At 44.2% G+C, this 12,354-nt stretch overlaps 1 protein-coding gene across 8 annotated transcripts in view; it reads right to left on the reverse strand.

Moving 5' to 3' along the window:
• Positions 1-12,354, reverse strand: part of SECISBP2 (SECIS binding protein 2) — a 37,205-nt gene that overhangs the window by 6,953 nt on the left and 17,898 nt on the right. For all 8 annotated transcript variants that reach the window (XM_065947394.1, XM_065947396.1, XM_065947393.1 and 5 more), the window contains 5 exons: positions 11,437-11,569; positions 4,667-4,833; positions 3,833-3,980; positions 2,800-2,923; positions 1,958-2,178 (listed from right to left, as the gene is read on the reverse strand). In XM_065947394.1, the coding sequence (XP_065803466.1) occupies positions 1,958-2,178; positions 2,800-2,923; positions 3,833-3,980; positions 4,667-4,833; positions 11,437-11,569 (793 nt within the window). The remainder of the gene's footprint in view (positions 1-1,957; positions 2,179-2,799; positions 2,924-3,832; positions 3,981-4,666; positions 4,834-11,436; positions 11,570-12,354) is intronic.

Here is a 12,354-nt window from a genome sequence, read left to right on the forward strand (position 1 = left end):
TCAGCTTTAGCGGCTGCTAAAGACAGACAGACAAGCAGACCTGGGCATCTGCAGAAACCTCCACCATGAGCCCAAAGAGCAACTCACCTGGGCAGGGAGGCTGTGCAGGGAGAAAGGACCCTCACATCACTATGGTTCTCAGGGAGGAAACGCATCCACGAAGCAACCGCTACAAACACAGGAACTTTGGAGAACAAAAAAAATAGCTCCCAGAAATAAAAAATAACAGCAGAAATGAAACATTAAGAAGCATAACTGAAGAATCCTTACAGAAAACAGAACTGAAGAGCTGAAAAGAAGAAAATAGGTGGATGACGGTGCAGGAGACCCAGCATCCGAGCAACACGGTTCTAGGGGGAGCCGAGAGAGGGCCAACAGGAGAGAGATTCAGAGCACAAACCCAGCAGCATGTCCCAGAACTGAGCGCACTGCCTGTAAGCCGTCCCACCTCCCAGAACCCTGGGCACAGGGAAGTTCCCACAAGCTTCCAGAGAGAAGGGAGAAGAGAAAAAGGTGAGAAATTGGAAAGACTGGATCTCAAGCACCATCTTCTAGATGTCCCGCAGTTTTTTCTCATAAGTCACTGACAGGGGGATGCACATGCCCCAAGACAAGGGAGTATGGGAGAGCCAACGACCACCACAGCCCACCAGAAGACACGTCCCCGGGATGACAGCTGCATGGGAGGCACAGAACTAGAATGGCCCCCGAGGAGGAGCTGCAGAACATCTGAAGCAACCACTACTTTAAGAGGGGGTTCAGGCAGCTGGCTGAGAGTCTGAGGCGTTTTTCATGTAAAGCCCAGCATCTGCCATGGGATTGTGGTCGGGACACTGCCAGCGCACAACCAAAGGGACAAACCTGAGAGCCCTTTCCAAAGGCAGGGACTGAATCTGCCCCCAGCCAGGATGGGGGTGAGTCCACGGGGCTGGCCCTGAGCAGATCCAGCTGCTGCCCAAGGGCCCCTGGATGCTGCAGACAAGTCAGGAAACCTCAAGTGTTCAGATGCAAACAGCAACCGGAAAGATTCAGCACGGGGATCTGGACCGGTTCCCTGAAAGCGCTGTTCCAGTCAAGTGGAACTCTACACCATGGGAGAGAACAACGGGACCAGAGGAGGAGTCTGAATGTCAAGATGAGACAGAGGACCGGCGTCTGAGTGACGACATCCTGCTCCTAACAGCCCCCTACTGCGCAGCCCAAGGAGGACTTGGGCTCTGCGGCCCACAGAGTGGGTCAGCTGAGGGTCAGGGAGACGTCAGACATCCGTCTGTAGGTCACCTTACCCAGAACGTCACACGCTGAAAGAGAGAACCAACCTTCCAGCATCGGTAAGATGGCCAAGGGCTTGGACAAACCCACACCTTTCCTAAGTGGACAGGCGAGTCAGTCACACGCTGAGCAAAAGCCCAATGCAGGGACTGCCTAGCTGCCGGTCACGAAATCTGTGGTATGAGGGACCATCCCACAAAGCTCCAGAGGAAAGCGGCTCTGCACCCCGCCTGCTACACGAGGGTGACACACCCCCTCTGGTCCGCGTGGGCCAGCCTGAATCGTGTCATGAGGACCGCAGGGGCCCAGCTGCTCAGAGTGATCACCTGGTGATCCAACAAACTTTGAAAACAAATATGTACAAGAGAGCCAGTGGGGGATCTGTTGTATGATGCAGGGAGCTCAACCTGGTGCTCTGTGACAGCCCAGAGTGGTGGGATGGGTGGGGTCGGAGGTGGGAGGGAGGGGACATACGTATACCTATGGCTGACTCATGTTGATGTGTGACACAAAACTGTAAAGCAATTATCCTCCAATTAAAAATAAATTAAAAAAAAAAACTCAACTAAAAGAAAATGAAAAACTGCACTTCCAAGGTCCCCAACCCAAGTGGCTGACGTGTGTGTGGTGGCCAGAGGGCGTGCACTGCAGGAGCCACACAGCAGGGACCACACGGCACCCTTACCTTTCGACTGTATCTTCTCACAGTTTGGAGAGATGATGATGCATTTCAACTTTCTGAGCTTCAGATGTTTGAGGACTTCCCTCAACCCCAATACAAGTCGGCGTTTGGCCTTAGCCTTGACTGGATCTTTCTGGTACATACGATCTTGGAAACGAACCAACTCTTTCAGCAGGTCCGTAACACAGGCGTCAACTTCTTTACTGAGCATTTGGCTGCAGTAGCTGAAAGGAACATTAGACACGGTCACCTTTCCTCTGGCTGTGACACTGGCATGCTGCTCCTGGCACACCTCAGATGAGGTGTGGGCAAATCATGCTTTGATGAGTAATGCCAGTCAAAAGGTAGGATTCCTGACTGACAGAATTTAAAAGATATGGATGGAGGCATCCTCCCCACCCCCAACCACAAGGGACAAAGACTTGTGGGCCCCACATCCCCAGGGCAGACACTCCCGGGCACCTCTCCTCACGAAGACAAACACCTGCAGTCTACCCTGAGAAAAGTGGGAGGGAAAGCGGCGGAGCGCCCTAAGAAACTACACACAGAACGGGGCCTCAGACCATGAGCCGTCACCTTACTGCCCATTCCCAGTCACAAACGTGGATTCAAGGGCCCCTCTGGGATCACAAACGGGGACAGAGACCTCTCACGAGCAGGCTATGTAGCCCTGGCAGTGTTAGGACCAAGTTCCAGCCACCTTCCACCAGGAGGACACAATCACCACGGCCCGGCCTGGCCGCTTTACTATGCCGAGCACGACGGGCAGAGAACTCGAGGCCCAAGGTCAGAGTGAGCCCAGCGCCCCAGGTCCCACAGTGAGCCCAACGCCCCAGCGCACTTACTCCCTGAACCGCCGGCTGTGGATCTTGGGGCAGGCCTCCGTCTCCTTCTGGGGCTCAGCGCCCAGCTGCTCCTCTGACTTGCTCTCCGCCACAGGAACACAGGACACAGACTCTTTTGTTTCCCCTGGAGTTTCAGAGAAAGAAGTCACAGCAGGGCCCCTGCAGGGCTCGGTGCACAGATGGAGGGGCCTGGGGCAGGAAATGCGACAGTGTCGCCCGAGCACCCAGACTCAATGGCTGGCCTCTCTGCCACCCATGGGTGTAGCTCCTAAAACCCTGGGCAGCCTGTGTGACAGGGGTCTGTAGGCTGTAGGCTGTAGATGCACCAGGGGGAAATGCAAGCAGGAAGTGTGCTCACATTTCTTATATACACCCCAAGCTGCCACAGCATCTCTGCTTCTAACGGAGGTCATGTGGAAACTCCCGTAACACCCACGTGCCACCTGGCATGTTTGTACACCTCAACGCTACGCTGCAGTGACAGAACTACTTTCACAGGCCACAGACATACTGCTGGCCAGAAGCACACACAAGATTCCCCTGGAATGCAGCCTGAAAAGCTCATGGGTGAACTGCAGACAGGGGTGAGGCCTTGGACCAGAATCACAGGGGCTGGGGGCCGTTCTGCTTCTGAACTGGGTATGATCTGTGCGCTGTTCCGAAAGAGTGATTCAATAAAAAGCTAACTTAACCCATTTTCTGAAATGACACCATGTCCACACACTTGTGGGCAAGGCACTTTGCAGTTAATTCTCATGGCCATTTCAAACTGCAAGGACCATCCAGTAACACACATCAAGCTCAGGGGCTTCACCCCTTTGTGTCTCCCACCCCCGAGAAGCAGAGGCACCAGAAGCTCCACTTCTTCACAGGGATGTCCTCTTACTGTCAAGTTAGGACACTGAAAATCATCTGCATGCCCAAGGCCCAAGGCCCACCTGCTTTTACCACACAGGGACCAGACAAATGGGCTTTATACACGGCTACTCCCGCCGAGGGATTCCTTCAGAAGCAAACCAACAGAACTCAATACCTAAGACATCAGGTGGCCTGAGGACCTGGTCGTCACCGCCGCTCTCTTCATCCTGCACATCCTGCACATCGTCACTGGGAAAAGCTGGGCTCAGAGCATTTTCTTGGAGACGCTGCTGCTTTCTCTCTTGCCGTTCTTTCAAAATAATCTTTAAAGTTAAATCAACGATTGAAACACCTCAACACTTGCATCTGAAAACAAGCTCTTCTGTGAAGTAAGCCCCCACATTCAGCTGGCCGGCACTGTACCTGTTTGTGCCCTTATCCCCCGCCGCCTGCCCCCACCCTGTGGGCAGCCCAACCCTCTCACCCATGGCCCAGGAAGAGCAGGCCCCCTGGGGAAACAGCAGTGCATGAGAGACCTGGGCTCTGGTGCCACAGTGCAGCTCAATCTGGCCCCAGGCAAGACATGCCTTCCTCCCTCTGAGCCTCACCATACCCCACAGGCTGCTCTCAGAGTTAAATCAAACACATGTGGCAGGAAATGTCCAATATTTACCACATCAGAGCATCAGACACAATGCCTCAGGGTAGAATGAGGGTAAAAAATATAAATGAGAACAGACCCCCCCATTTCTGGATTTCTGTCCATGTCACTCCAAAGTATGGAATGAATAAATAAATAAGGCCTCCCCTCTCCAGCAGCTGAGGTGCTCTGCAGACCATGAAGGGAGAGCGAGGATCATCTTTCAGAGAAGCATGCATGCATCTTGATTAAGAGCAGGTTCAAATGAGGATAAATGCTAAAACTCTAAAACCCTACGAGTCGAAAGCAGAATGGATGCAGCAGTCTACAAGTTCACTCATGCCCGATTTCAAACAAAACGCCACACACCTTCTTCAACGGGGTCGGCTTCTTGGCTTTGGGGACCTCCCTCTGCTTCCCTTTCTTCATCATGGGGGAAGTGGAGTCTAGCGGGTTGTGCGGCGTCTTCACCTGGGCAAGACGGTGGCCCTTCTTCCCTGACATGGAGTCTTTGGAGAGGACGGGCACCGCCCCAACTGCAACACAGTAGGGACACAGGGTCAGGCTGCCACCCGCCGCCTGCCAGGCTCCAGAGGCAGGCTTGCTGCAGATCTCAGGGGCTCCCTGTGCCGCCCACCCATCCCCGCAACCTTCCTCGTCCCCATCAAACTGTCCCTCAGGGAACCAGGTTCCCATCCCCATAATCAAACCTCCTGTATTTTCCAGCTAAGTCTGATGATGTGTTTGGGTCTCATTTTTTGATGAAGAGCTTTTCCGGGTAGCTTGTACTTAAGATGCCCCTTTTACTTCACCATTTTCAGCTGACCCTGCCTTTGCAGAAGTTGGCCACTGGGTTCCTTCTACCTCATGTATATACAGGTATACCTTCTACCTCACTATCTTAAAAGGCCCTTATATAAGATCCAAGCAATATTTCGAGTTGATTCTCTTGAATTTTCTAGACATACATTCCTAAATTCCCTGCAGACAGTAAATACATGATCACCATCACTGGTCCTAATATTTCCACTGCACACTGTGGTTCTGTTCTACTTCCCACCTTGTTCTTGTTCCAAGGGAATAGTTAATTTGTGCTTACTTTCCCCCAACTTTTTAATTAGGAAAACTTCTAAACACACACCAAATAAAGAGAATGTAGAACAACAAACCCATGTATTCATTGTCCAGCTTCAACAACCATCAGTATTTTTCCAAATATATTTTACCCACCCTCCTTAATTTTGGTATATGTTTTTAAAGTACTGCATAGACACAGGAGTGACTCCTGGAAAGTCAACCCAAAAACAAAAACAAGAAAAAAAACAACTAAGCTGAGAAATCAGCAACCACACACTGTGCGGAAGGCAGCCACCAGATTCAGAACAGGCAGTTCCTTCAACAAAACAAAACAAAAAACACCCCATCACAATCACTACTTTCAGAAGGAAAAAACAAAATACCCAGTTGCTACAATGTATTAACTAAAAGTCAGTATTCACCAAAAAATTGTGAAACTTTCAAAGAAGCAAGAAAATGTAACCCACCCTAAAGAAAACAGGAAGTTACAGAAATGGTCTTTGAGTGCTCCCAACTGACCAAGAAATGAAGGCAACTGTGAGACTAGAAATAAACCCAGAATTTCAATAAATACAAGGAGAGAGGCTCAACAGAAGATTTGAGATGGTAGAAAAATCAATGAACTTGAAAATAAATCAACAGAAACCATTCGATTTAAAGAAAATATTTTAAAAGAGCCTCTGGAGACCTGTGGAGCAACAACAAATGTACCAGTATATATATAATGTGAGTGCCAGGAGAGGAAAGAGAAAAGGCAAAATATTTTGAAGAAATAATGACCTTAAACTTCCCAAATTCAATGAATATTTCAATTGACAAACTCAAAATGAGATAAATATTACTCAACCAAAGGTAGGACGTATACAGATATTCCCACATAGACACATCATGGTCAAACAGCTGAAGGTCAAAACAAAAACAGCAAGTGAAGAACTCATCACAGAAAGCGCATCAATAAGACAAGTGATACCTGACATCTCGCTGGCAACAGTGGAGGCAGCAGGGCAATGGAATGACGTTCAAAGAAGTGAGGGGGAAAACCTGTCAATCAAGAATTCTATACCCAGTGAAACTATCCTTCAAAAACCGAATCGAAAATACAGATGTTTCTAGGTAAACAAGGACTGAATTTGTTGATTGATTTATTTATAAGCAACTACTTTCTTAGTTTTAAGAAGATTAATTTTTTTTAAATAAAGGAAAAAAATCAAAGGAATCAAAATGGTACCATATATTTATTTAACATAAAAGAAAACAGCTAAAGAGGAACAGAGGAATAAATTAAGACATGAAAGAATCAGAAAAAAAAAAACCTAACAGCAGTAATTTCAACCACAGTAACAATAGCATTAAACCTGAATGAACAAAGCACCCCACTCAACAAGGAAGAGAATTTTAGCCTGGATTAAACAGAAAGCTCGGATAATAAGCTGTCTACCAGAAACACATCTTAAAGACACCAGTAGGTGGCCAAGGCTACTCTTCCTTATGCTGCTGGTAAAAGCATTCACCTCCTCATTAATCTGATCAGCCCGTTGGGAAGGCCAAAACCTGGGCTCCAGAATAGATATAAGTCACCAAAGGCCTTTAAGTTGTGTTCTGGCAAGAAAGTCCCTTGTAGGAGTATTTGGTACTCGCTAATCTAAAAATAAAGAGAAACTCTGAATTCCTCTTAGCTAATTTTTACTTCTTCTAGTAAGAATGGTTCCATTACTGATGTCAAAAAGGAAGATAATGGACATGTCAGTATCTGGGCATTACTGGGATCTGTGGCCAAAACATCCTTTCGATACTACCAAAATCCAACAACCAACCTTACAATCTAACAACCTCAAGCTACTTAAAAATATCATCTGATTGAGGGCCCCTACTTCTTGCCAAATTGTCTCGGACTTCATATACAATTCCATCTAAAAGGTCCAACTTGAATCTAGCTGCAAAAGAGCCACCTTATATATATAGCCTCAGAGGTAGTTCCCTCATTTTTCTTGCTTTTACCTTTGGCTGGAGGTCTAGAACATTCAGTTAGTAGCTCACATGCTTCCCTGCAGGCTCCCCAAGAAGCTACATTTTTCAGAATCAGAGGTTGGCCAAGCACTTTCTTGATTTTTCTGGAAAAGCCAACACTGCAGACCTTTCCCAAACAGGTGCTGAGCAAAGTAACACTGAAGGAGGGATACCTAAGAAGGCCGTGATCCTAAGCTTTGATACATTTAAGAATTACTCATACATGTGATGTATGATCCTGAAATGAAAACAATTACCAAAATCATTGAGAAAGAAATTTAAATACAGACTGGATACAAGATGCTAACAAAAAAATAATCTTTATTATTATTAGAAGGGAGAATGGCAGAATGGATCAATTAAAAATAAAATCACCATCAATTAGAGATACTGACTGATGTATTTACATGTTAAATGACATGATATCTACAAGTACTTTAGGGGGAAAAAAACAGAGTTCCAGATGCAACAGGACTGGCAAAATGTTGGTAACTGATGGAGCTGGGTAATGGGCATATGGTGGCAGTCTTCATCATATTTTGCTTTTGACTCTGTTTTAAAGGTTCCACCACAAAAAGTGAAAAACAAGGACAAAACAAAACCAAAAGTCCCACTGTGTGCTTGTTAAAAACACCTATCGCCCATCCCATACCAAGTGGTTCTAAGTGTACCACATCAGAGATGTTTCCAGAACCTGCACTTTCAGCTTGCTCCCAGCAGTGCCATAGCTGGCAGTCCTGGGGATACTGCATGAAAAAGAAATACTGGGTTCAGGGACAAGTTATCAACTGGTGCCTCAGTTGCTGTATACTTGGACTAAATTAACTGCATTCACACATTTTAAATTTGTACTCTGGGCTTTTAATTAATGTCATTATGAAACTCACTAAGACTTACTTCTGCTATACCTATGAGATGGCTATTTAGGAAACTGCTGACTATACCATTCAGCAGCCCATATAAAATAATCCACATGAGAAACAGCATTTAGAATTTTCAGCTTCAAAAAACTCCCACCTCCACCAACAAACCAAGATTTCATTTATATTAAGTTCTAGAACAGGAAAAAACAGTCTATGGCAGGAAAAAAAATCAGACCCTTGGTTGCCTGCAAGTAGCAGCAGGGACTGACTGGGATGGGAAGGGGCTGGAATTTCAAAGGGCTGAAAATGTTCTACACAGCCAGAAGTCTGGGTTACAAGTTGCATATTTGCCAGAACTCTTAAAGTGATACATTTAAGATCTGTGCATGCCATGAAACGCATATTTTGCCACCAAAGGAAAATAAGAATCACAAATACTGAACTCTAGTTAATGATATGGATGCTTGGGGGTAAAATATACTGATGTCTGCAAGTTACTTTGAAATGCAGCAAAAATGAATACAAATAAATTGGTATTGGATAAATTGACAGATAGACTGGGGTCAGCATCTTCCTTAAAGGGCCAGGGAGTAAATATTTTAAGCTAATGAGCATACACGAATTGCAACACTCAAATGCCATTCTAGTTCAAAAGCAGTCACAGACAATACTTAAATAAATGTGTGTTGGCTGTGTTCTAATAAAACTTTACAAGCATCCAGGTTGCTTCCCAGGTGGTGTGGTGGTAAAGAATCCACCTTCCAAAGCAGGGGACCCAAGAGACATGGGTTTGACCCCTGGGTTGGGAAGATCCCCTGAAGTAGGAAATGGCAATCCAATCCAGTATTCTTGCCTGGAAAATTCCATGGACAGAGGAGCCTGATGAGCTTACAGTGCACACACACATACTCTTCATATGTGTGCAAAGAGTCAGACACAACTGAGCACACATACACACTCAGAGCCAGCAGGATATAACTGGCTGACCTCTGGAAAAGTTATGTGACTGAAAAAAATTAGGAACAACTGTACAATCTAGGTAGTGAGTACATGGGTATTCACTGAATGATTTTATTCAGCTTTTCCAGATGCTTTAAAATTTTCAGAAAAAACAAAAATATTCCATTTCCCTTCCCTTGAGGAAACAAATTATGTTTATCCTTTCTAGGATTGATGCCACAATAAAATTATCACCAGACTGAGGGGTTTCTAAGTAAAATTACATGACGTCCATGAATTGCTTTAAAATGCTTCGGGAAAAAAAAAAGTAAGCTTCATCATTTTCTTGGATCCTATTTTTCACTTTTAACCACCTCAGAGGGAAACATATCTACAAGATTATGGTGGCAAATGAGCATTATTTCTTTGTATGACATATTACCAATTTTAACTGTCTTGGCTCTCAGGCATGTTTCAGAGAAAATGACTACATCACTAAGGAGCTAACACTGCCACCTGCTGTGTTCCCATGGACAAGCATGTAATTCATTTCTACCAAATGCAGCTTTATAACCTGCACAGGACATTTATACATCATAAGATTTTCACCAGGTCGTCACATCAAGTGGAAAACCCATTTTTTAATAAGATCTATTTCTTAAAACCATCACACTTAATTAACTTTAAAATTTTTGTGGTAAAATACATGTAACATAAAAACCACTATTTTCACCATTCTTCACTTCACAATTCAGTGGCATCAATTACTTTCAAAACGTTGTTTCAACCATCACCACTACCCATTTCCAAAGCTTTTTCATGCCCCGAAATAAAAATCTGTCCCCGTTAAACAGTAACTCCTCATTTCCTACTCCCCTCAATCCCTGGTAACCTCTAATCTACCTTCTTTCTATGACAGAATTTCCTGCCTTTTTAAGGTTGAGTATTCCATTATATGTATATACCACCTTCTGCTTACCCATTCATTTGTTGATACACATTTGGGCTGCTTACACCTTTGGGCTACTACAAATAATGCTGCTACGAACACTGGTGTGCAAATGACTGAGTTTCTGTTTTTAATTCTTTTGGATACATTCAGATGAGTGCACCTGCTAGGTCACGTGACAACTCTACTTTGCGTTCTAGAACCACCAAACTATTTTCCAAGTACACCATTTAATGCTTTCATCAGCAAGTTCCAATTTCTCAAAATCCCCACCAACACTTGTTATTTTCCAATTTCTGATTAGCTATCATAGTAAGTTTGAAGAATTACCTCCATGTAGTTTTAACTTGTATTTCTCTAATGACTAATGGTGTTGAGCATCTTGTCGTATATTACTGGCCATATGTATATCTTCTAATGGGGAAATGTCTTTCAAGAACTTTGCCCATTTTGTAGAAAGTTACTGAATTGTAGGAATTCTTATATATTTATATATTAAATGCTTATAAAATATTTTCTCCCATTCTGTAAATTGTTTTTTCACTGTCTTGATAACATCATTTGGTACACAAGTTTTTAATTTTTATGAAATCTAATTTACCTATTTTTGCTTTTGTTGTTTGTGCTTTTGGAGTCCTATCTGAAACTTCATCATCTAATCCAAGGTCATGAAGATTTATCCTCTGTTTTATTTATTCTAAAAGTTTCAAGATTTTAGCTCATATTTAAAATGTGATCCATTTTGAGTTTATTTTTGTATATGGTGTGAGGTTAACAGTACTACTTTATTGTTTTAGCATGTGGAAACGCTAAAACAGTTGTCCCAGTACTATTTTTTTAAGTGATTGTTCTTTGTCCTTTTAATAAACTCAACACTCCTAATCAAAAATTCACTGGCCACAGATATGTGTGTTTATTTCTGGATTCTCAATTCTATTCCACTGGTCTACATCTATCCTTATTCCAGCACTACACTATTTTGATTATATATCAATAACTTTTGATTGGGCTTCCCTGGTGGCTCAGATGGTAAAGAATACGCCTGCAATGCAAGAGACCTGGGTTCGATCCCTGGGTTAGGAAGATCCCCTGGAGAAGGAAACAGGTACCCACTCCAGTATTCTGGCCTGGAGAATTCCATGGACAGAGGAGCCTGGTAGGCTATAGTCCACAGGGTTGCAAAGAGTTGGACACAACTGAGCGACTCTCACTCACTCCACTTTTGATTACCCAAGAAGACTGTCACAAAACAGTTTACTGACAAAGACGTCAATCATTCATCTGAAATGAACGAGCTCTCTTACCTGAGAACACCACGGGTCTGGAGGACTGCTTTGCATTCGAGGAGTGCTGCTTCTTTTCCAGTGCGGTTAGCATTCCTCCCAAATCCAACTGTACTGGAATCTGGCTTTTCTTTCTACTACTTTTAAAATTATTCTAAAAAGTTAAAAATCAGAAGTTTACTCATAATACTTTATTTTACAAACTGTATTTTCATTTAATAACAAAAAGCCATATAATTAAGGATAAAAAAAGACAGATACAGAGACTAAAAATCTTGAAATTAAAAGTAATTAAAGAAAAGCCCATCAATTTCAAATCATCTGCCGATATTACCACCAAGGTTGCTTGTTTCCTTCTTCTCCTTTCATAACACTCGTTTAATTAAACCACTTACATGTCTGTCTGCATCTCCATTATGAATAAATAACAGCATACATCTACAGATAAGGAACGAAGCCTGGAATAAAGTCCCTGGCTACAAAGTCTGTGTGAGGCTAGCTGGTTCGTACGACTGCCTCATTAGCACCTTTTGCTCTCCAACTGCCTAAGTGAGCAAAACTAACGACCATGAAATCATGGGGGCACATCAAAAATGTACACAAGTCCAAAGTACTAAATTTAGGCACAAAGTCAGATAAACAAACGTTATTCCTGAAATAACTGTGATACGGGTCTTGAGACTGTAAACGCTGGATGGGCATGCTGTCTCCTGTGCTTTAGTGCCTCCACTCCTGCCCTCCAGCCACTTTTCTCTTCCCTAATGCCAGAATCACACTGGGTGAGGGCTCACAGCAAGAGGGGAATGCTAAGCACAGCACCGGTGCCTACAGAGACCTCTGCAGGGATGGAAGATGGCCAAATTACAACATAGGAATGCAAAGTTATAGGGTTAAGAATCTTACTCTTCATATATGTGAAAATAATCACCCCACTTTGAA

Source organism: Muntiacus reevesi, chromosome 10 (genome assembly GCF_963930625.1).
Source record: "Muntiacus reevesi chromosome 10, mMunRee1.1, whole genome shotgun sequence".
NCBI lineage: Eukaryota > Metazoa > Chordata > Mammalia > Artiodactyla > Cervidae > Muntiacus > Muntiacus reevesi.